Genomic DNA, 25,906 nt, shown 5'->3' on the forward strand with positions numbered 1-25,906 from the left:
ATAAGAATTTAAAAAAATGTGATTTAAAAAAATTAATAAATAGAATATTTTTAAAAAATATTTTATTGAGTTTTTGTTCATTTTGCGTAATAGATCATAATCATATTTACAAGACATTACTTAGCTCAGGTTTCCTTCACGTGCTATGTAGCAGCTACCAGCATCAGGCTTAAAGACGAAAGTTTTCAGAGTAATACAGTAAGATGTAAAATGGAGCCAGGTATGGTGCCACATACTTTTAATCACAGTACTCCAGAGGTAAAGGCAGGTGGGTCTCTATGAGATAGAGGCCAGCCTGGTCTACATAGTGAGTTCCAGGCCAAAAAAAAAAAAAAAAAAAAAAAAGGAAGGAAGGAAGGAATGAGAGAAAGAAAATAAGATTAGAGGATTTTTGGACAATAGACTTTTCCACTTCATTTGTCTGTGCATTTCCAATAACAAACACAGTAAATCTGTCAGACACGCACTCTTACTCTGTCAAGTCTTATCTTAGTTCAAGTGGCACCAAATCATTTCTGCTTCTCTCCCTGGATCATGACCTTCATCATCTTATTTGTTGTCATCATTGATGTCACTGTCGTCATCATCACCGTCAGCGTCTCATCATCATCATGGAATTGCAGGATTCTTGAGATCTACATCTTAGCTTTTGGCTGGGAAGTAACAGATCCCCTTTTCCTAACCTTTCCAAACTATCTTATTCCAAAGCTAAGAGTTACTCGGGCACAAACTTCCAGGTGTTTGATGATTGAATGTTTGGAACCATGGATGGTAAAGGACTCTGACAGGGAGCAGTTGCCATTCTTCCTAAGTGGGGAGATTAGCCTGGGATTTTGTCATTCAGTTCCCAGTTTCAATGATAAGTAAATTCCTAAATTTCCTGCTATGCTTATAGGCAAGGCTCAGGAATGTAGAGTGTGTGTGTGCCTGGGGTAGAAAGGTAATGACAGGGAGGAGTGTCCCTTTGTTGTCTAAACCCTTAGCTGACTGAGTGGGAAACACAGACGTATGTATATAATTTAACTCAAAGCAGAAGAAGCATTTTGCAGACATTTGAGCAGGTTAACAAATGGTATTTATATTACATGTAACTAAAACAGTAATTTATCAGGTAGCAGGCAGATGGAGGGAATGAAATGCCAACCTGTGTCTACTGTGGGGCTGTGTTGATGATGAAGTGCTGTTTACTCAGGGCCAGTCTCACTCATCAGCAAAGTAAGAGTCATTGCAGCACATGACTCCCTGCATAGCTAGAAGACAATAATAAATTATCTCCTATGCAAACAGCACCGGCATAAAAACAGAACAAACAGACTGTGCCTTCCAGATTCCAGAAGATTCTCACTCATCCCCTTGTTTGACTCTGCTTTAAATATGAAACTCTTGACACTATCCTCAGGCCAGTTGATGGAATCTGGCTTGGAAGAATGTATTAGGGTACACAGAGTGGTGATGATGATCTTTGTTTGGGAGGTTATTGTAGGATGTAGTTGGTTTTTCCAGCATGCCAATTTTTTTTTCAAATCAACATTTCATTGAATTCTGAGGAATTCAGGGTCACCAGAGGAGAATTGAGACTGTGGGTACCCAGAGGACTTGATAGTAAGAATTACTTAAAGGACATGATGAAAATACACTTTCTTGGATCCAGTCTCCAATCTGGCAGATGCCTGGCAAAGTAGGTAGAAATGCACACCCCAGGGAGTTCTTGTGATGACCCCAGTATAAGGAATCAGGAGCTAAGGGTAGAATCCATACAGGTCTCATGAGAGCCCAAAGGACTCATCTGCAGGAAAATGTACCAATGGACCAATACCTCTCTAATGCAGAGCTTTGCAGGGTTTAAGGTACATGAATCACCTGGATGCAGAGGCAGATGTGGTGTTCTAGTTTCTTTCCAGTTGCTGTGACAAAACGCTGACAAATACCAATTTGGGGAGGAAAGGGTTCCTTTAGCTTCCATTTCCCTGGTCACAGGTCATCACTGAGGGAGCCCAAGGCAGAAACCTGGAGGCAGGAGCTGGAGCACAGGCCATGGAGGATCGCTGCTTACTGGCTTGCTCCCCTGGCCCCTGCTCAACATGCTTTCTTATACCACATAGCCCACCTGCCCAGGGGTGGCACCACCCGCAGTGGGCTTGATCCTCCCACATCACTCAATAATCAAGAAGATGCCCCATAGACATGGCCACAGGCCAGTCCCCAAGTGAGGTTCCCTCAACCCAGGTGTGTTAAGTTGACAACTAGAACGCTGTTCAGCACATGTGGCTTCTGTAGGGTGTGCATAGAGGAAGACTCTCTTTCTAGGGAGAGGCCTGATCTAGTCAGAAGTTCTGGACAAGATACTACAGTCATCTGTGTAATCCAGAAGAATACAAACAGGTTCTGATGTAGCCAATAGTTATGAACAGCAAACAGTCTACAAGTACAGCTTTGAAAGATGCTTCTGAGTCTTAATCTTATAATGAGCATATTTGGAAAGGAAATTTGTGGGCCTTTTCACAGCAAAGCTACTGAAGATAAAGCTGTAGAAAGCTGTCTTCCTCTTGCCTGTTTTCCTTCAGGATCAGATCTTCTTTGGATTCACAATGGCAAAAAGTTCTGCATTAAGTTTCTTGATTAATTACCAATGGTGATTTGAAATGTTTTATCTAGAGAATTCTTATTGAGCTAAAAGAAGGTCTGATTCAAAGAAGATACTTTCTAAACACCTGTGGGTCAATTCATTTTCTAAAAATACCTACTTAATGATTGCTATAATGGCAATCAGTGACTAAATTAAAAGCATGAGAGCTGACAGTACACTGTTTTGGGTCACATGCTTCTAAAAGTTCTTATATGTAAACATCATAAACTTGATTACCAAGTCAGTTCAATAGAGCCTTGGTATTCATCGCTTTTATACCCCAAGATCTTTGTGATCCTTCCTTGTAGCCTAGCAGAGAAAATTATGTCATGAGATCCTTAACAAGAACAGCCACCACAAAATGGACAGCACAGCCACCTTAACACATGGAAGCTGAACCTGGTGTTGCAGGTACCCCCTTAGGGGCCTCACCGACTTTTAGATTCAACTCGGCAGAGCTGCAGAATCTGTGTATTCTATGGCACTTTGTGGTGGCTGGTAAGCAGCTTCAACAAGCTCAACATGTGGCTATTGATGTGGTCACAGAGAAGGCCTGCAAGCACGTGCACCTCTTCAGCACTTCACAGTGATTAGCTCCAGAGGGCGGCATGGCATTTGTATTTTATGATCAACACTCCAGCAAAAAGCATAAGTTAAATTACTATTATAATCAGAAAAAAACTCATAGAATTCTCTAAATCCCTTGAGTATACCTTATAGTGTTTTCACTGACTGAACAGTAGGATATCAGTTGATTGATTATAAATGATGATGATGATGACGACGACGACTCGTGTGTGTGTGTGTGTGTGTGTGTGTGTGTGTGTGTGTTGTCATTGTTCAATATCTGTGGAAGATTGGTCTCCAGGACCCTCTTTGGTTAGCAAAACCTGTAGATGGATCTGGAGAAATGGCTCAGTGGCTAAAAGCACTTGCTGCCCTTGCAGAGGTCTCGGGTTCAGTTCCTAGCACCTATATCAAGTGGCTCAGGAGCGCCTAATTGCAGTTACAGAACACCCAACTCCCTTTTCTGGCCGCCACAAATGCTATACATGTGTGATATATATATTATATATTATATATATACCCAGGCACATACATACACACATAAAAATAAATGAGTAAATCTTTAAAAAAAAAACTGTAGATATTCAAGTCCCTCCTGTTACAATGGCATTGAATTTGTGTGTGACCTATGCACATCCTGTTGTATAACTTATTATACCTAATATGATACAAATGCAATTCAAATCATTGTTGTATTATGTTATTTAAAGAATGATGACTGTGCTGGATAGCTTTAGTGTCAACTTGACACACCTGGGTTGAGGGAGCCTCAATTGGGGAATTTCCTCTATTGGACTGGCCTGTGGCCATGTCTGAGGGGCATCTTCTTGATGAGTGATGTGGGAGGGCCCAGCCCACTGTGGGTGGTGCCACCCCTGGGCAGGTGGGCCTGTGTTGTATAAAAAAGCAGGCTGAGCAGGGGCCAGGGGAGCAAGCCAGTAAGCAGCATTCCTCCATGGCCTGTGCTCCAGCTCCTGCCTCCAGGTTCCTTCCTGCCCTGAGTTCCTACCTTGGGCTCCCTGATGAACTGTGACCTGGGAGATGTAAGACAAATAAACCCTTTCCTCCCCAAGTTGGTATTGGTCAGAGTATTTTGTCACAGCAATGAAGAAACAAAGACAATGACCAAGAAAAGACTATACATATTCAGTACGGAGTAATCTTTTACAAATATACATCATCAATTGTTTGAATTCATAGACGTGGATCCCATGTATATGATAGTTAAATGTGTGTGTGTGCATGCTCTGACAAAGGGTGATGTAGCACACATTGGTTTTTTTTATATGTGTCTCTCTAGTCATTGTACAAATATATCTTGAGCAACTAGTATATGCCAGGTGTGAATGCCAGGGATTAGAAAAGGTTGAGAGATAATCATGCAGACAAAGTGGTTCTCCCAGAATCTGATAAAACTTGAAAAATCAGCATATTTTCTGTGTGTGAAATGAGCCACAGTCTAGGAACTCTGCAATGATTCCTTTCCCAACGGCTGTCACCTATAAGGTAGATTCAACATTACAATTCTTACAAAATTCTCCTGGACTTCTACACTGAAATAAAAATTCCTCAGTCAGAGGTGGAGATGTGGCTCAGTTGTTAGAGTCTTGCCTAGCATGCATGAAGCCTTGAATTCAATCCCCATCTCCACATACACCAGATCCTGTCTCAAAGAAAATTCCTCAGTTAATTCAGCTAAATTCATATTTAGGAATTTTCAGTTGAAACTAATAATAATCATTAGAAAAAAAAACTGTAGAATAGGTGAAATGGCTCAGTGGGTAACGTGTTTTCCACGCAAGCCTGATGACTTTCGTTCAATCCGAGGACCCATATAAACCAGATGCAGCTGCACACATCTGTAATCCCAGCACTCCTTCAGTGACACGGGAGATGGAGACAGGAGACTAGGCTAGAAGCTTGCAGGCCAGCTAGCCTGGAGAATGCAGTGCAGCAAAAGAAACAAGACAGATGGACCCTGACTCAACAAGGAAAGAGGGAACTGACTTTCCAAATTGCCCTCCGGCCTCCACACATACACCATGGCACCCATATACCTGTGCTCACCTCTCTCTCTCTCTCTCTCTCTCTCTCTCTCTCTCTCTCTCTCTCACACACACACACACACACACACACACACACACACACCACACATACACACAGAGAGAGAAACAATAAAAATAAAATAGATATAAAAAACAATATTGTAGAAAGAACAATAACTCCTTACTTTTCTGGTGACAGATTGTGATTACAGTCTACAGACATCCTTATGAGCATTGCAAATAGCAGGATGAATAAGTGTGCTTTGCAAAGCTCTTAGTAAATATTTCAGAAAAATATGAACTTTGTCTGAAGTATTGATAATGATGGCAGACATATCTTCCTTTTTCGGTTTGAGAAAACCAGTCAACAAAGTATATTTTAAGCCAGAACATGAAAGTTTCCAGACTTTCTGAAAGCATTTATTTCACCTGCCTCTGATGATAAATAGCTGTCCTAATATATCATGGCCTGGGCTGGTTTGTGGCACAGCAGCATGGCAGTTTGACATTAATACCACATGTCTGTTGTTTCAGAACTGTCTCTTCCACAGCAACGTCACCAGTGACCTGAAAGCCTTCACAGACAAGTTTGGTTTTGATGTCCTCATCCTGATCGCCAGCTACGTGTCTGAGGAGCAGCAGCCAAGACGGCAGATTGCTGTGTACTCCCAGAACCTGGAGCTGTGCAGTCAGGTGAGCCTTCCTCTGATCCTGCTTCACTGTATTTAACCTGATGGATTTTAGGACACGTGGTAAGACAGAACAGACTGGTGGCTCATAACAAATTGGCCCAAGAGGTAGAATCCTAAGACTTGAGTTTTAGGAAGCATTGGAGTATATTGAACATTGTTTCTTTTTAGAGATCCTGTATTAGTCTATTTAGTGTTTCTGAGACTGGGTACTTCGTAAAGAAAACAGATTTATTCAGCTCACACTTCTTGAGAGTCAAGAGCATGGCACTGGCCTCTTCACTGCTGTGGTGAAGGTTTTCTAGTTGATGGGTGCACATGTGCAGAGGGGATCACATGGTGAGCCAAGAAGCTGAAGAGAAAGCTGAGACAGCTAAACCTGCTTTATAACCACCCGTTCTCATAAGAACTGACCCAGTTCCTTGAAACCATCATTCCTTTCTGAAGGTAATGCCCTGTGGTTTAATAACCTTCTACTAGGCTCACCTCTTAAGGGTTCCACCACCTCAATACCATCATCACCATCTTGAGGGCCAAGCTTTCAACCCACAAACCTTTGAGAGACACACAAACCGGTAGCAGAGCCCCATAGCATTCTACTCATAGATTAAATTCATGAAGAGAAGCTTCAGCTCTTTCTCATCCAAATGAGGGCACATCCTCCTTCACCCTGCTGTTTTCTTTTGAGACTGTTCCCTGGTGATAGCTAGCTTAGTCTCTGACTCAGTATCCATGGAGCCCAGTGGTTAGTAACTAGTGATCTGATGCTTTAATAATAGTCTACAGATACTAAGATTCTCTCTGGGTAATCAGTTCAATCTTGTAAGACGATAGCTGAGTCTTTTAACCCAAAGCCTAAGAAAGAAAAAGTTTTAAAAAATAATCAAAATAGATCACTGAATATACAGACAAATCCATTATTATATTTAATAATTAATATCAAGATATATAAATTATATATATATGGTTGGCTAATATAAAACACATCATAGAATGCTTTTGTCCCTCATCTTTTCTCAGTAATGAGTTAGGGCCTTGGCTGTCCACAGATGGCAAGAGGCAAAGTCTTCACCCCCTTTCTTTTATATGCCCCCCTTTCTGTCCTCCAGCAGTGCCATTTGACATCCTTAACCGGGACTCTCTGGTTCTCTCTGTGCTTCTCAGTTTCAGTTAACAACATGCTGCCCTTGCCACAGGTGCACTTTATATCCCCTCCTCTGATGGTGTGTTTGTGTGCATTGCATACCCAGCCTGTGTCTTTTCCATTGTGTTATTGTGTATTTAGATTCAAAGGTACATTAGTTTCTCTTCATTTCACTGAAGAGAAAGCTGAGACAGCTAAACCTGCTTTACAACCACCTGTTCTCTTAAGAACTGACCCAGTTCCTTGAAACCTGCATCATTCCTTTCTGAAGGTAATGTCCTTGTGGTCTAATAACCTTCTACTAGGCTACTAGAATACCTGACAGGAACAACTAAAGGAAGAAGAGGTTTCTTTGGGTTCACAGTTCCGGACACAGTCCATCATGGAAGGGAAGGCATGACAGCCGGCATTTGTGGCACTGGGAGCTCATGGCACAGCTTGTCACATCATGGTGGATCAGGAAGCAGAGAGCAAATCAGGAAGCTGGGCTGGCCTATAACGCTTAAGACTGCCCTATGGTCCTATGTCCTCTAGCTAGGACCTGTGTCCAAAAGGTCCATAGCTTCTGAAAACAGCACCCCAAGCTAGGGAGCAAATATTCAAACTCATAGCCTGTGAAGGAATTTACATCTAAACCATAAGAAAAAGTGAATAATATTAGCTGCCATGTGGGTGCTGGGATTCAAACCCGGGTCTTCTGCAAGAACAACCAGTGTTCTTAACCGCTGAACTGTCTGCCGGGAGTGGTGGCACATGCCTGTAGTCCTAGCACTTGGGAGGCAGAGGCAGGCAGATCTCTGTGAGTTCAAGGCCATCCTGGTCTACAGGAGTTCTAGGACAGCTGGGGCTACAGGGAGACCCTGTCTCAAAAAGACAAAAAAAAAAAAAAATGTGAATGTTATCTTCTCTGGTCATTAGCTTCCTAGAGACAAGATTTGTAAGCTCCAAGCTCTCCTTGTCATAGTTTTCAAATCACTTTTAGCAGCAGATACCTTTTTCAAAACAATTTTAAAATAGGCTTATTTAAAATAGGCACAAGAAGATCAAATGAAGACATTAAAAAGCCTGGAGCCTGGGCTGGAGCAATGGTTCAGCAGTTATGAGCACTGACTGCTCCTGCAGAGGACTGGAATTTGGTTCCCAGAACCCACATGGTGGCTAACAACCATCTGTAACTCCAGTTCCAGGGAGCCAGTGCCCTCTTCTGGCTTCCTTGGGCATTGCATGACTTGTGTACACTTACATACACATGCAAGCAAAACACACACATAAAAATAAGTAAATTAGCCATTTTCGAGTGATAATTGATCTTATCAACCTAGTCGGAGGGACTCAAGAATCTGTCCGAGGGTATAGCATTGCTAGGACTCTGTCAAACAAAATCACACACACACACAAAATCTTCAAAAAAATAACTCAGAGCAAAGGGCAGTTGGCAGAGCCTCACCAGGTTGGGTGCAGTCATTGTTGAAATCTGTCTCAAGGAAAACCTATCTGTGACTCTGTGTTGCTGTTTTCTGTGGGCCAGGCTTTACCCCAATGATTTAACAGTGCTGACATTTAGAAGAGAGCCAATTCTGGAAAACAACCCAACTTCTTTGATTGCATACTCACATAATGCATTGAACACAATAGGAGATTAAGGTTTAACAATGTTAAAATGAGGACATTAATAAAGTAGCCTAACAACTCTTTTTTTAAAATTAATTAATATATTTTTATTTTATGTGTATGAGTGTATTGCCTGCATGTGTGTAAGTGCACCCACGTTGTGCAGTGCCTGTTGAGGACAGAAGAGGGTTGGATCCCCTGGAACTGGAGTTATGGGTGGTTATTAGCCGCCATATGGGTGCTGGGATTAGAACCTGGGTCTTCTGCAAGAGCAGCCAGTGCTCTTGACCACTGAGCTATCTCTCTAGGCCCTAATAACTCTTATTTTGTGTATATTACTATCCTTTTATGGAAAACATTTCCAAGTGTTCTCATTGAATATTACCAAAAAGGAAAAGAATTAATGCCCTAAATTTTTAAAGTAGATTCAGCTCCAGCATAGTCTTCCCAAGGCTCTCTTCACACGGTGGGAAAAGCTCTGTGAAGCAAGGGAGGATTTTGAGTTTTGTAATTCAAAATGTTAAATGGAATTCATGTTTGGTACTGTAAAAAAATCTCAATCCAGTGACAGCTTATGTAGTATAGAAAAGGCCCAGAATTGCTCCAAAATTCTAAATGTTAATGATATCTAATAACTATGAATATTTAGACTGTGAGAAGTTTTCAACTGATTTTTCTCACACATTTGTATTTTGTAATCTAAAACTCAAGAATTTGATAACTGTATTAATAAACTATTCTGAGGTCTAAAAATATGACTAAATCCCCTCTAAATGAGCCTGTCTGTGGTAAATTTTGCAAGTCGGGGATGATGAGATGACTCAGCAGATAAAGGCACTTTCCGTCAGGCCTAACAACCCAACTTTGATCCCTGGAGCCCACATGATAGATGGAGAGAACCAGTTTCTGCAAATTGTCCTCTGACCTCTACACACATGCACACACACTAAACTTTTAAAAAGAATTTCAAGTCACAGCCTTTACTATATCACTTTGGTTTTTTATTTTAGTGGGCTCCCCACCACCCTCACATCCTTTAAGAAAAGATCCAAGGGGCTGGAGAGTGGGCTTAGCAGTTAAGAGCACTGACTATCCTTGCAGAGGACTGGGGTTTGTTTCCAGCACCCAAATGGCAACTTACAACCATTCTTGACTCTAGTTCCAGGGTATCTCACACCCTCTTTTGGCCTCCACGGGCATTACACAACAGGCTATGCAGGCAAAACACTCATATACATAAAATAAAATTAAAAAAATTTAAGATCCAAAAGTAAAGATTTAGGGTCCATAATAGTTAACGCTACAAAGTGGTTTTGAATTAGTGGTTTTAATTTGCTTAGATGCCCCCAAAATTCAGGGATCCTACAGCTTCTCAAATTGATATCTTGGCCAAGTGTTCAGCTACACATCTGTGATCCTGGCACTTGAAAGACTATAGCAGGAGGATTTCAAGTTTGGGATCAAGCTGGGCATATAGTGAGGTATGGTCTCCGCAAAAGTAAAAAAGGGTAACTTGTTCCTTCTTTAAAGTGTTACACAGGCATAACTCAGGGAAATTTGTAATGATTTTTAGGTACTTGTATTCTGTTGAAAACCTAAATTCTTTCAATGCAATTTCATTTCAGATCATGTTGTTTTCTGTACAGCCAAACTGAAGAAATAAATTGGAAGTCTCTAAAGTTCTTCAGAGCTAGCTAGCATGCAAATTTTTCATTTCTGCAAGTTCAACTAATGCTAATAAACATTTGTTTTCCCACCCCCCCCAAATTAAAAAATTTCAGGCCCTTGAGCTGACCCCTTGCCCTTCTTTCCTTATCACCCTAGCAACATCCCAAGGCAGCTGCTCTAAACATCCGGCAACAAAGAAGGGGCAGGCTCTGTACCAAGGGACCCTCTCTGTCTTATGGGCACACAGTGAAGAGTTCACCTCCCCAGCTCAGCTGCCAAGTTCAAAACTCAGGTCCCGTCACATTTGCTGCGTGTTGTTGACCAAGTCATTAAATCTTCTGTGACATCATTTCCTGATCGACAGAACATAGGTTAAATGAGCTCTTACATCACAGTACTGCTGAGAGAATAAAAGATAATGACTGTGAAACCCTTACAATTGTGGTCAGTAAATGCTGTTGTTATTGTTACCATCAAGACCATCTTCATGGGTTCTGTAATTATTTCCATTATAATTACCATTTTTAAGGTCAACTGATCCTATCCTGTGGGGCCATTTCAAAGGCCCGGGATGGCAAAACACTCCTGATAGTTCCTAAACATCGAAAAGCTGCAGCCCTGTCTAGTCTCATACCACGTCTGTCTCAGTGTCCTTCTGCCTTCCAGGTTCCGTGGTCTGCTCAGGTCTCCATGTTCATGCTCCCTGGGCAGGAAGGCACAGAAGGGACTGAGTGCTGTTGGGGCAGCTCGGCCCTAGTGGCGCCTCCCTCCTTCTTACCTCCTCTTTTGCCTTAATATTCTATCATGGCTACTGCAGATCTGGCTGTCTTTCCCCTTCCCTATTCCAACACTTCATTAGCATCCAGCTATATTGCAAACTTAAATTTTATGCTTGTTGAAAGATGGTGTTATATTATACCTAGGAAATGAGTGTGATTTTTTTATCCATAATTTCCAGAAACCAGTGAAGTTGAGCAGTTAACTATTACGTTAAATGAAAAGACAGTTTGATAGGGCTGGGGTGGTAGATTAAGAGGGATTAAGTGGGACTTTGGTCTCAGTTGTTTGAGAGCTTCTTTGTAGAAAGAGAGACACAGATTAATTTTATGTTAAGAAGAATTACTAGGATTAGGAATATAGCACTTATAGTATGTATGAAGCCCTGAGTTCAGTCCCCAGCACCATATAAGCCTGGCATGGTGGCCCACACTTACAGTCTCGGCACTCAGGACATAGAGGCAGAAAGATTAGAAGTTCAAGGTTATCTTCAGTTACTTTGCAAGTTTGAGACTGACTAGCCTGGGATACATGAAATCCTGCTTGGAAAACAAAAACAGAAACAAAAGCAAATACAGAAGCAATGGGGAGAAGGGATTGGGAAGGTGGCTCCATGGATGAAGTGCTTGCCTTCCAAGCATGAGGACTGAGTTTGATCCCTGGAATCCAGGTAAAAACCTGGGCCCGGTCACACAGGCTTGTAATCCCAGCACTAGGGAGACAGAGACAGGAGGATCCCTGGGACTCACTGGCTAGCCTGTCTAGCCTAATTGGAACTCTGGGCCAGTAAGAGGACCTGTCTCAAAAGGAGGTGGGCAGCAATTTTGAGCATGACACCTAAGGTTGTTCTCCGGCTTCCACATGCACGAGTATATGTATGCACACACACACACACACACACAGACACACACACACGCATGCACACATGCATACAATTTTTTAAAAAAATTAAGAAAGACAAAATGCAAAAACTGCCTGCTCACCTCAACTGCTGTGTCTCCCTACAGATTTGCTGTGAGCTGGAAGAGTGTCAGAACCCCTGCCTGGAACTAGAGCCCTTTGAATGTGGCTGTGGTGAGATCCTGGTATACCAGCAGGAAGACCTTTCTGTGACTTGTGACCAAGTGATTCTTCTTGTCAAGGAAGTCATTAATAAGAGGTGTCCAGAGATGGTCTCTAATAGCCGGACATCCTCAACGGAAGCTGTGGCAGGCAGTGCCCCTCTATCCCAAGGCTCTTCGGGGATTATGGAGTTGTATGGTTCTGACGTAGAGCCACAGCCAAGCTCTGTGAATTTCATAGAAAACCCTCCAGATCTCAATGATTCTAACCAGGCTCAAGTGGATGTTAACGTAGACCTTGTTAGCCCAGATAGTGGGTTGGCCACTATTAGGAGCAGTCGTTCATCCAAGGAGAGCTCAGTGTTCCTCAGTGATGACAGCCCAGTGGGAGAAGGTGCTGGGCCTCACCATAGCCTTCTCCCAGGATTTGACTCCTACAGTCCCATCCCTGAAGGAGTAGTTGCAGAGGAACTTACACGGTCTGGAGAACACAGTGAACACTTTGACCTCTTCAACTTTGATCCAGCACCCATGGTTTCTGGGCAATCCCAACCGTCTTCTCATTCTGCAGACTGCTCCCTAGCAGATGACTTCCCCAACAGTGACTCTTCAGAAGGACACCTCCCTGCTGAGCCTAAAGAACTTGATGAGATGGGGATCAATACATCTAATTATTCCTCCAGTTCCCTTTTGTCAGAGGCTGGCAAAGATAGTCTTGTGGAATTTGATGAAGACTTTGTCCAGAGACAGGAAAGCCTAGGAGACAAGTCTGAAAGAAACTTAAGCTTGACAAGTTTTATGGGAGATAGATCTTCTTCCCCAGAAAGGCTGGAAAATATTGGAAAGATGATCCCACCAACACCTATGAATAGTTTTGTAGAAAGCTCACCATCCACTGAAGAACCAGCTCCACTCTACCCAGAAGATATGGTCCAAAAATCTATTGACACAGGGCACCTGGGGCCACCCCAGACCCGTGCACGGTGCAGGAGCTGGTGGGGTGGCTTGGAAATTGATTCTAAAAATATTGTAGATGCATGGAGCTCCAGTGAACAAGAATCTGTCTTTCAGAGCCCCGAGTCATGGAAAGATCACAAGCCCATCCCGGTTGACAGGAGAGCCTCAGATTCTGCATTTCAACCCAAGAGTCTTGGACTCCCCAAATCAGATCCCTGGGAATCTGAATTTGCTCATACCAAAGTGGGTAACAAAGATACTCAAGACCAAAAGAAGGAGAGCTTGCAGCTTCAGCACCTGCCCCCTGAGAGAACACATTTGCCAGATGCTTGTCCTCAAAGAACAAACCACTTGATAGAAGACTTTGCAGCTTTGTGGCATTCAGGTCACTCCCCAACAACAATGCCTGAGCCCTGGGGAAATCCTACCGATGCTGGTGAGGCCGCAGTTACAGTGTCCTTCCCAGCCTGGGGTGCATTCGATAAAGAAGATAAAGCTGAAGCTTTAAAAAATACCTGGAATCTTCACCCCACCACCAGTGACACACCTGTGCAGGACCTGAATGAGTGGGCTGTAGCAAAAATTGGGTTTTCTTTCCCTTCATCAGACCTACTGGACAATTCCCTCACTGAGGTAAATGATGAAGCAGCTCCAAAAATCTGGGCTGAAAATAACAAGGCTATTCTTCCATCTGGAGACCCCAGCTCTGGTATGGAACAAAGATGGAATAATTCTAAGCTGCCAAAGGAACATCAGAATGAGTTAGCGGATCCTAAGGCCAGAGGAAAGTTCTATGAGAAGGACGATTCCTGGAACCTCTTTGAGGAAAGTGTTAAGAAAAGGGACTCAGGTGTGCTAGCTCCTTGGGAAGATTCCTTCTTGTCATATAAATGTTCTGATTACAGTGCATCCAACATAGGAGAAGACTCAGTCCCATCCCCCTTAGACACAAACTACTCCACCTCTGACTCTTACACATCGCCAACGTGTGCTGGAGATGAAAAAGAAATGGGAAAGAAACCATTTGCTAATGAAGAAGGTTTCGAAACAAAAGATGTTGACTCTATTGCAGAGGAGACTGACGTTCCTCCACAGCCAATACACCAGTCACTGAGAAATCGAATCAGTTCAGGTCCTGGGAATCTAGACATGTGGGCGTCACCTCATGCAGATGATAAACCTAAAGTAAATGACACACATGATCCAGACAAAGATTTACTCACGACAGAGCCCACAGAAAAGAATGCCTGCGTGGAGGAGGATGTTGGGGAAAGCAGCCTTTCCAGTTACGAGGACCCTGGCATGATGCAGCTGTACAATGAGGCGAACCGGCAGTTCACACTTCTGCACAGCAACACCAACTCTCGTCAGGTGGCCTCTGACAGCCTCGACACGTGGAACAGAGTGATTCTGGAGGACACACAGTCCACTGCAACAATCTCAGATATGGATAATGACTTGGACTGGGATGACTGCAGTGGGGGTGTGGCGATCACTGGAGACGGTCAAAAAGAAGGCTACGTAGCTGAAAACACTGAACTAGAAACCCGGTTTTCAGTGAGACAGCTGGAACCATGGGGCACAGAGTATCAAGAAGCAAACCAGGCAGACTGGGACCTCCCTGCCTCTGCTGCGACCACCAGGGACACTGTTCTCAATGAATACCACACCCTGAATGAGAAGAGTGGGCAGTTAATTGCCAACAACATTTGGGATTCTGTCATGAGAGATAAAGATCTGTCATCACTCAGGTTACCAAACTCACAATGTATCACAGATACAGAACAAAGCAGCTTGCCTCTTAAAAGTCCCAGCCATTCAGTAAATGTTGAAGACAGTCACATGCTAGAAGCCTCTGGGCTCAGTGAATCAGCAGCCCTTACGCCTCATCTGGACAACCATAAAACGTGGACAACATCCCAAGGTGACCCAGCATCTTCAAAGACCAAGCTTGAGAGTCCGGGACATTTTACACCCTCAGATCCATGGAGAAGCCAGAGTTATGGACACAGTGAAAGCAAGACTGAAGGTCTGGGAGCCTCTGACAGGGAGTACCTCGAGAAGAAGGCCATAGTAGACCCCAGAGTAGATGATGCCTCACAGGTTTCTGGAGAGGAGCCAGGTGACCTGGCACTCCCTTCTCCGGTTATACTCGAACAGCAAGAAATCTGCACTGAGTCAGGCAAAGTAAGTTCTGCCTCGGTCACTTCCAGTCCTCAAACACAGGAACCGAAGGAAGCCTTAGAGTTGGAGAAGGGGTCTTACAATCTAGTCCCCTTTGCTGTGCACACAGAGATGTCCACGAGAAGCCTCCAAGCAAAAGAGACCTATGCAGAGCCTCTCACACATAAAAAGTCAGGTGAGACCACTGCAACTTCAGGTAGGGTGAATCAAATACAAAACATACCTTCACCTGAAATGGAGCTCAAGGACACCAAAGAACACAATATTCTGGAAACACTACCTTGTGAGTCTCCTCAAAGCTCTGACATTTGGGATGGCCCTATAGATAATGACGTGTGGGACAGTCACATAAGTTCTGAGGGAACTAGGAATCCTGAAGGTCAAGGCACTGAAAACAGATTTCTAGACACCCATTCACCTGGACATTCTGAAAGAGATAGCATCTCTAGTGAGTGTACTTATTCAAGTGCATCGAGCCCTGACCTAGCTGGCTCTTCAGCTGCCCTGTCCTCCTGGAGCCACAGGCCCAGTACTGAGCATCAAAAAGAGGATCAAGATAATAGGAGTGAACAGAATCACCAAGAATCAAAACTAATTGCCACTGGAGCCCAAGTGGCAATAATTACCAAAATGAAGGCCTTAGGAAAAAACAGAAAGGACCAGCTGGGAAAGACGTTTGATCACAAGGATCCCAAATTTTCTGAGATTTCAAATGATGTAATGAATGGTGATTCTTTATCCTCTTCATCCAGCACTGGAACAGACAAATATTCTGAATATTCTAGTGCATATCAGGAAAGAAATCTAATGATTAGCCATCAAGAAGAAAGTGAACATGACTTTCCTGAAATTGTGCAGCCAGAAGATACCAGGATTCTGTCCACAAGCTCTGGTTCTGATGACGACAGTGTAGGTGATGAAGAGTCAGCAGAGAAAGAGATCCGTTTGGCCACGTGTCAAGTTGCTCAGAGTGAATCCAAAACTTGGGATTCGGTACATGAATCTAAGTTCTTGGCCACAGAGAGTTCTGAGCCTGAGTTTTCTGTTTATGTAGGTAATTCAGAACCAACAGAGAATGAGAACAAGTCAAACCCATGCTATGAAAATCAACAAAGCCCTGATCAGTGGAATTTCTCACCACTTATACAGACTAACACACAGGCCACATCTATGGAGGAAGAGGAAAGATCTGCAGAAAAGGGGAAGACAGGAGATGACGCATGGCAAATATTTCCCAAAACTGAACCAGAAAATGAAGACCATTCTAAACTGGAAATGCTTGGCTTCTCAACTGAGAGCGGTGAGTGGTGGAATGCCCCTCTGCATGAAGGGAGACCAACAGACCGTCCATTGGAAGAGGAACTGCCTAATTCAGGCAGTGAGTTGGAGAAGAATTCTTCAGCATTCCAGAATGCGGGTCCCTGGGGAGCGTCCATTCAGAGTGACAGTGAATCCCTGGCAACACGCTGTACCAATCCTTTCAACGATGAACTTCGGTCATCCTATCTAGACAGTGGTGGAGACAACACACATGAAAAACTTTGGAACATTCAACCAAGGCAGCCAGACTCAGATGCTAATCAGTTTAGTCACCTAGTAATATTGGATCAAATTAAAGAAAAAGATTTCGGACAGCAAAAATTCATGTCTTCTGCTGAGGGTGACCTTCCTGCAGAAACTCCTACCCATGAGCAGTGTCAGAGAGCCATGCTATCAGTCTGGGACCATGCAGACCCAGTATTTACTCATATGGATGGAAATGGAAGTGTTGGAGCTAATGTCTCAAGTGCTGAGTGCCAACAGGCGAATTGGTGGGAACAAGGAAAATCCTATCTCAGTGAAATGACACATTCCAACATTGCCACAGAAAATCTCCCTGCTGCCAGTGCTCCCACACAACAGATAAACAAGTCAGGCTCTGAATGTTCTGGCCTTAGCCCCAGTGACCCCCAGGAGCCTTTTGTTCCAGATATTTGGCATGGCAACTTCCAAGAGGGTGGGCAGTTGGCCTCAGCTTCGCCTGATTTGTGGGTGGATGCCAAGCAACCTTTCACTTTAAAAGCAGATGGTGACAATCCTGATATCCTGACTCACTGTGACCACGACAGCAACTCTCAGGCCTCCAACAGCCCTGATATATGCCATGCTGAGGCAAAGCAAGAGCTGGATCAGCACACCAGCGTTTGTGGAGGGCCTGAAGCAGAATCCAGCGAGCTTCGTCTCACTGAAGCAAAGATGAAGGACGAGGCCAGTCAAGAGCCTGGGCAGGAGCCCCTCCCACACAAGTCAGAGCTCCCTTCAGAGCGTGTGGTTCCTCTGCCTCCAGTCAGCAGTCAGGCAACTGTAGACAGCTCATTTCTGTCTGCCTCTCCAAAAGCTTCTCCTGAACCTTCTGAACGGAATGGGGACAACAATACAAGCTTAATGGTATCAGAAAAAGGACCCAGCCCGGAGACTACACCAATTTTGGAATCTGCCGATAGAACAAGCCCCAGCATTGGACATGTGGAAACTAGCATTTTTATAACTCACCAGGAGCCAACTATGGATGGCAACTGCTCTTGGGTGTCAGAGGACATCTTTCCTGGAAGTCAGGCAGATACTAGAACCTTTCCTGACTATGAGCAACCTTTTGCTTCTGAGAATCCTGCTGTACTTACTGATGTCTTGCTGGCCTCAGACACCTGCCTGGATGTCAGCGAAGCTGCCTTCGACCATAGTTTCAGTGATGCCTCAGGAACAATAGATGACGTGAGTAAGTTAAGTGTATCAGAAGGCCATCCTGAGACACCACTTGATGGGGATGCAGTGAAACAAGATATCTGTTCATCCGAAGCCTCATGGGGTGATTTTGAATATGATGTAATGAGCCAGAATATTGATGAAGATCTAATGAAAGAGCCTGAACACTTCCGGTATGGTGGTGACCCTCCATTGGAGGAAGACTCTCTGAAGCAATCACTGGCCCCATACACACCTCCCTTTGATTTGTCGTACCTCACAGAGCCTCCTCGTAGTGCTGAAACAACACTGGAAACTGGGTCTCCAGAGGATGCCTCTCTGGGGAGCGAAGCGGCAGAGATGTTGCTTTCTGCCCTTCCTGACCAAAGTGAGGGAAACCACTCCGAGACCAAAGACAGACAACTGGCTCTGCTGCATATTCACGAAGAGCCTGAGGCCCTTCCTTCACCTGTACTAGGAACAGGTTCCAACATTGAATTGTCTCCATCCAACATTGACTGGGAAATAGAAACGAATAATTCTGATTCACCAGCAGGTGGCGACGTGGGACCACCAATTGGTAAGCAACAGCTCAGTCCTACCAGGATGAAATCAGTCAAAATCAGTATCACCTATTACATTTGTAAAGTACTCTCTATCAGTATAGGTAGAGAGGAAGTACCTATGTTTTCACAGCATGTCTAACCAACTTCAACAATAAATGTACTTCTTATATTATGATACTTCTCCCTGCCTGTGAGAAAATTAAGCAGATCTGCAAAATGAAAATATTTATTATCTTTAAGGTGATCATTTGCAAGGATCACAGATCATTTAATGTGTTAAGTCTTGTTCTCTCCTTCCCACTTTCCTATTCTAGGTGTCAGCAAGGAAATATTAGAGTTAGACGAAGAAATAGTAATTCCCATTAAAGAGCCTCAGCAGAGAATATCAGAATGCAACGAAGAAAGATGTGCAGAGAAGACTGGAAACAGTCATACGCTATCTGCGGATTACATACTCATAAGCCACAAAAAAGATTCACCATTGAAACCAGAGGCCTGTGAGGCAAAAGAAAGTGTATCTGAATTAGAAAGGTTATGCACAGATTTTAAAGAAACAGGGCTGCCAGAAGCTCAGTTAGCGAGCTTCCCAGACACGTGTCAGTCTGCCTCTTTAAATAAAGGCAATGATCATTCTGCTGAGAGAATGTCTTCCACAAATAATAAGAAGGCATCACTTGAAAGCCCTGCACAAGACCAGAGTTGGATGGTCTTTGGCCATGGTGAGGCTGATGATCCATCCTCAGAAACCAGGGACTCGGAGTCTGAGGGGTCTGGCAGGACTGTGGAACAGATCTCAAATCTCAACTTGGACAAGAGTTCCCCGTTGCAGATTGTGGAAGAAATGAGGCCTCTAGAATCTTTAACACTAGAGGAAGTTTCTGGTCTGGGCAAGAGCCGAGGTTGGGCTGGACTGGATGTAGGTCCAGATGCAGTTCCAATGCAGGCTGTCACCCATGACAATGAGTGGGAAATGCTTTCACCACAACCTTCTCAGAAAAACAAGATCCCCACACAGGAAATGGAGGAGGAGACAGAGTTCCTTGAACCTGGAACCAGGAAACCAAGGCCAAATGGGTAAGCAAAACGTTACATTTGATGTTTTTCTGAAAATCATTTTATTTAGCAGCCAGAGAGGTGGTGAGGGATTATGGACCATGAGAACTCCAGGGTGAGAGGATCTTTGACTACATTTATCACAAGACATACCATCAGTAAAAGCACTTGCTAGAGAAGTCTTGCCAAAATGAGGATTCGTGTTTCACCCGAATTAAGGTCATTCTTCTGAAGTCTATACTTCCCACTGACTTCTCACGATGCTTACTTTGGTACCTGTGTGACTGAGAAACAGACAATTGGAACTGGAATGATCTAGCGCCAGCACTTTTCCAGCATCTACTATGCACAGGGCAATTTGTACATATCTCACAGGATCCTTACTGACTGAGGAAGGAGGGGCAGCAGGGAGAAGGGTAGGATAGAAGAGAAAGAACTCAAGGCTCACAAGTTTCTAGAACTGTCTAGACTCAACCTAAGTAAGGAGAGCAGACACTTTGGATTTCCAAGCTTCCCACTACTGAAGTCCATCCCTTTCTGGCTGGCACGCTGCCTATTGTACAGAAAGGGCAGTCTGTGGTTTCACCTTGCACCTAACTTTGAGGCGGGATTATCAAGAAGCTTATAATTAGTGTGAAACATTCAGCCCCTGATTGGCTGAGCAGTTGGCAAACAGTAGTCAAATCAATGATTCCACCATTCAGTGTAGGGTTCTTGAGAATTTGCTCAGTGGCCCATTTCTGGTGGCCAACGAGCAAGTAGCAAGCAACAGAAAGTCATTGTTGCCGTCAAGATTTGGGGCTCTGCTGACGATGTTTAAGATTTTTCTCTTTATTTGCCCTTGGAAGTAGTGAGAAGTAAGTGAAAAGGAAAAACCATCTTTTTGCTTTAAAAATGTGGTGTGGCTTGCGCCCCCCACGTAATAAATAAATAATAAAATGATGTTTTAATGTGGTGTGGAAACAGTATCTGTTTCCTATTCAGTTTGGACAATACATATCTCAAAGGCACTGTGAATCAAGGTATCTGGAAACCAGCTGAACTCTACTGTAGTTAGTTATACATTTAGAATTGTCTGTAAGGTTATATTCCCTCATCTATAAAATCAGTAGGCTGGGCTGGACGACTTCAAGCTTTCCAACAGAATTAAATTCTATGAGCTTAATTTGTGTAGAAGTATCCAAGAAAGATTCGGTACTCGCAGTCTGCATTTCTTACTGAAAGTAACAGATGACAGGACAGCAGGAGAACATTGAAGGTCACCAAAACAGCTACAAGGAGTTAAAAAAATCAAGGCTTTTTCAGTCGACCTAGTTTTTCTTTTTCCTGTCAAGCTACTTCCTTCCAGAGAGACCCAGCATCAGTTATCAAGAGAGGAGCAGATGGACCCCAGCACTCTGCTGGCATTCTTGTGGGCTGGGCAAAAACTCAGCTTCAGGTTGACTGATCTCTAGTTTGGTTTCTTGTCTTCATTTTATGCATGTCCCTGAAATCCAACAGATGACAGTCAGCTCAGCTGGGCCACCAGCACTTTTTCTTTTGATGAGTCTCCTTGCCCACCCCTCTCTGCTCAGCCTCTGCAGTAAAGAAATTTTTTATTGCCACCATTATTACTTTTGCATAATTTACTCTCAATGTAAAATGTTGAAATTTTCTCTCTGCTATTTTTGTTTTTTTCTTTAGTTTTGCTTGAGACAGAGTTTTCCTGTAGCTCCAGCTGCCATGGAACTCACTATGTAGGCCAGGTAGCCTCTGTCTCACAGAGGTCCACCTGAGTGCTGAGATTAAAGGCTTTCACCACTATACCTGGCTTTCTGCTAATTTTTGAGAGAATATAGTTGTCTACCACAGTTATTCAGGGCAGGATGTACTGCTTATTGGTATGCCTGAGGCCCTGGGTTCCATCCCTAGCAATGCAAAACAAAACAAGACAAAGCAAAGGAAACCCCACAGTGATTCTCTGGGAAAAGGCCTGAGACTATCCGAGCACTTGTCAGAAATGCGAATGATCAGTTTCCCCAGGACCTTTCTGGGGAATCAGGGTTCTGGGCATGCCCTCTAACCAGCTTCAGAAATTCTTCCCTGTGATCAGACACACACTTAACTTTGAGAACTATCATCATAAGTCACATTCCTAGCCTTAGAGATGCTTGGGGTCTATTAAAGAGTGAAACCTAGGCAATAGCACAGATAGTAATTACTAGTGTCTGTTTAAGCACACACAGCTGTCAGTTCCTGGCATTTGCTGTAGGCCAGTTCCTAAGCACTGCGGGCATGTTCTCACTTGGCAATGGTAGCCGTGTGAGTACAGGAGAGAGGAAATGATAAGAGGAGAGCTGTCTGCTTAAGGCGCTGCATGGAGCAGGTACCAGGGACCAGTTATGTCATTCAGACCCATGATGCAGGGAACCCAAGACCTATGATACTTTGAATGAGAATATTTTGCTTTTATTTACTTATTCTTAAAAGTATTTTATTTGTTATTTTTATTTTATGTGTATGAGTGTATTGCCTACATGTATGTAAATCCACCTGTGTCATGCAATGCCTGAGGAGGTCAGAGGAGGGCATGTGGGTGCTAGGAATTGAACCCAGGTCCTCTACTGTTGTACCCCATCTACTGGACCCCAAAAAGACCTCTGAGGACCCAACACACCAAAATGCAAAAGCAAAGGTTTATGGTTTATTCGGGCTTAAGCTCGGGCTCTCAGACCTCACCAACTCAACAGATCCATGCTGAGAGCCCAGGGTAAGGGAGAGTGGAGACTTTTATAGGTTTTAGACAAAAGGGGGGGATACCGAAGATACATTTTGGTTGGTTCAAGGAACCCACACACGCCAACATAATTTTAAACTGATTGGATGTATAAGATGCAGCCCTGGAAGTTTCTTATTGGTAGGTGCTATTCTCAGGGCTGTGGAATGTGCTGACTGTTACCTGTGGGGCCAGGAGTCTCCGTTTTTACCTTATAGGGCAGTTTTTATGCCCGGGCTTGCTTAATCTATAGTTTCCTGGAAGGGGGGTTTACAGAAGCTAAAAGAGCAATTAGTGGGGGTCTGGAGGGATTGGGGGATAGCGGGTGAATGAAGAGGGTCACAGGGTTATACACTAGAAGAGCAGCCAGTGCTCTTAACTTTTAAGCCAGGTCTCCAGCCCTGAGAATGTTTTACTTTTTTTTTTGGTCTTTTTGAGATAGGGTCTCTCTCTTGTCCCCGCTGACCTGGAACTCACTATGTAGACAAGGCTGGCCTTGAACTCACAGAGATCTACCAGCCTCTGCATCCCTAGTGCTGGGATTAAAGGTGCGTGCCACTATACCCAACTATCAAAGTCAAAAGAAAATTAGATTCGGGTGTAGATCCTGTTTGTCCTTAGACCAACACCATTACCTTAAAGACAAATTTAACTAAAAAAAACGGCCTACAAAATGCGAATGATTGTAAAAGTCATAGTGGTTCCGAGAAGTACAATAAGATGGGCATTAGAAGAGAATGATGACGTGTTTGGGCAGTGACAGTTCTCAGGCTCTTGGTGAGCGTCACTCCAGGAGCTAGGGTGCTAGACAATGAACAGTCCCCAAAGCCACCCAAGCCAGTGGCTCCTGTTTCACACCTACAAAGAATAAGGAAACTCACAGGAGCAGTGAGCAGAGAAAATTGTCAAGGCAGGAAAGAGCTGCCCAGGGATCTCTGGGGAGGAATGCGCTGTGCTGCTTGAGTAGCAGCAGGGGCCTTTTGTGAGGCTTGTGGTGGGCGCGGAATGGACAGTGAGGTACTCTTTATTGAGATTGGTCATTTTTTAGCACCTCATGGGCTGAGCCAGTAAAGGGCCTGCACTGCCTTTTCCCGGCCCCTTGTTCCAACCAGAGGAGTGATCGTAAGGTTCTTACTCATCCAGTCGGGAGTGGTCACACGTGGTCACCTTCATCTCATCCACTCTCTTCCATCTTGTTCTACCCATCTAGTAGGCCATTGGTTGGGTCTGTCCTTACTTCCTGTGGGGTGCTAGCTAGTGTCTCGGCTATTTGGAAAAGCAGAGAAGAAGGTAAGAGTTCAGTCAAGGAAACGGAAAGAATGATGGAGATCATAGACGGGAGGATAACCACAGCAGGTCAGGAAGACGTTTCCCAAATGAAAACCTTGAAACATCAGGCACATAATGTGGCCAGAGTACAACACATTCAAAATCAAGACTGTCACGTGCAAACACAGAGTCTTCATACACAGAAGTGTGCATTGCAAAGTGACACACTAGCTGCAAACCCACTTCTTTCCTTTCTCTGCCCAGACTCTTTGGAGCCCCTTTACCTGCCAAACTGCCTTGCAGTCTTGAGCAAGCAACAGAAAAAAACGTCTTTTCTCCTTCGATTCTACCTACTGATGCTAGTGAACAAAATATCACTGAGACACAGCTGCTGTCCTTGAGATTGTCAGGAGTAAGTTCCCAGCCTATAAGCTCAATCTCCCCAGAAGCCTTGATCCACAACCTTCCCAAAATGAAGAGACGGAAGAATAGTATGTAAAGAAAAGGTTAGACAAATAGTATGTAAAGAAAAGAGCAATGAAGGGCTGATGAGATGGCAGAGCAGGTAAAGGAGCTTGCCACCAAGTCTAGTGATCTGAGTTCAGTTCCGGGGACCCACATGGTCAAAGGAAAGAACCTGCAGGTTGTCCTTTGACCTACACACACACACACACACAAAATTTTTTTATAGAGAAAGGGACAATGATGCTATACTTAGTCAGGGTTGCCAGAGGGACAACAACAACAAAATAGGATACATATGAGTGCATCCACATATATATTGTTGTCATTTGAATATGAAATGTTCCCACAGGCTCATGTGTTTACCATTATGTCTCCAGTTAATGGGGAGGTTGTGGGAACTTCAGGAGGTGTTGCCTAGCTATAGAAAAGGATCTAAGGGGCATGCCTTTGAAAGTTGTTCCTGATCCATGTCCCTTCTGTACTCTGCTTCCTGTTTGCCATGAGGTGAACAGACTCCTGCTCCTCCTGCTTCTGCCACCATGGTGTTCTCCTCACCATAGACCCAGAATCAAAGGAACTGAAGACCATGGAATGGAGTCTACGAAACTAATAACTTCCTTTATGTTATTTATGTCAGGTATTTTGTCACAGCAACAAGAAATATAACCAATACCTACATATGTAAAGAGAAGAGGGGGAGGGGATTTACATGACTATAAGGCTGGCATAGTCTGGCAAATCCAAACTCTGGAGAACAGGCCAGCAGCCTAAAAACTCAAGCAAGAATCAGTATTGACTCAAGTCCAAATTCTGAGTTCAGCAGACTGGGAAGTCAGGTGGGTTTTTGTATTACAATTGTGAGAATTCTTTCTTCAGTAAACTTCTCTCTTAAAGCCTTCAGCTTATCAGATAAGGTCCACTTGCATTATAGAGGGAAATTTGCTTTGTTCAAAGCCTGCTGATCTCAATGGTAATCACACATAAAATATACCTTTATGACATCTAGACTGTTTGGGTACCATAGCCTCCCCAAGTTGATACGTAGCAACCATCAAAGACTATAGTTAAAGCTAAACAAGCTAAGCAAGCATCCAACCATTAAAAACTGTTTATCTCAATTACATAAAACTGTGATATTTGATTTGCCAATATATTAGTTTTCCATAGGTATCCAAGGTGACACAAAAAAGTAATTCCTGATAGACAAAGAGAACTGGCAGTGCTGTGCAATCTTTTGGAGAAACATGCACACAGAAGAGGTGGGTGGGAGATGAGGGAAGAATGGGGGGAGGATTTGTTCTTGTCACCCATGCCTTTGAAATAGAGTATCCAGAAGTACCCTGGCCTTCTATTTGTGGAGATAATCCTTATTTCCTAGTTCAAGAGGTGAGGCATTCAGTACTCCCTAAAATGAAAGTGATCTTCCAACGCAATTCATTTCATCTGCTTCTATGATAATCTTTCTGATTTCTGTCTTTTTAAAAAATTTGTTTATTTATTATTTTTATTTATTTACTTTTTAAATCATTTAAAAAATTTTTTAATAACTACATTATTAGAAGAAGCATTTCCTCTACAGCTTTAACATATTCAGTAACACACTCCAGGGCAAGAGTACATCTCTTTCACAAGTGGGTGAAGTTTCTAGGTTCACAGTTGAGGTAATAGTTATACAATATTGAACTCAGTATAAGCCCTGTAAGACATAAAATTGAATGAGTTTTTAACCTTTAAAAAAGATCTCCATT

At 43.5% G+C, this 25,906-nt stretch overlaps 1 protein-coding gene across 15 annotated transcripts in view; it reads left to right on the top strand.

Moving 5' to 3' along the window:
• Prune2 (prune homolog 2 with BCH domain) overlaps positions 1-25,906 on the top strand; it is a 284,817-nt gene that overhangs the window by 176,865 nt on the left and 82,046 nt on the right. For 14 of the 15 annotated variants that reach the window (XR_003849588.1, XR_003849589.1, XM_029563628.1 and 11 more), the window contains 3 exons: positions 5,773-5,931; positions 12,135-18,630; positions 18,931-19,690. Coding sequence is in view for 13 of the 15 variants with exons in the window: in XM_029563628.1 (XP_029419488.1) it covers positions 5,773-5,931; positions 12,135-18,630; positions 18,931-19,690 (7,415 nt within the window). In the remaining 2 variants the exon portion in view is untranslated. Of the gene's footprint in view, positions 1-5,772; positions 5,932-12,134; positions 18,631-18,930; positions 19,691-23,957; positions 24,231-25,906 lie in introns of those variants that run through there. The other variant, XM_029563634.1, reaches the window with a different exon arrangement.

The sequence above is a fragment of the Nannospalax galili genome, unplaced genomic scaffold, assembly GCF_000622305.1.
Source record: "Nannospalax galili isolate Female #2095 unplaced genomic scaffold, S.galili_v1.0 scaffold1296, whole genome shotgun sequence".
Taxonomy (NCBI): Eukaryota; Metazoa; Chordata; class Mammalia; order Rodentia; family Spalacidae; genus Nannospalax; species Nannospalax galili.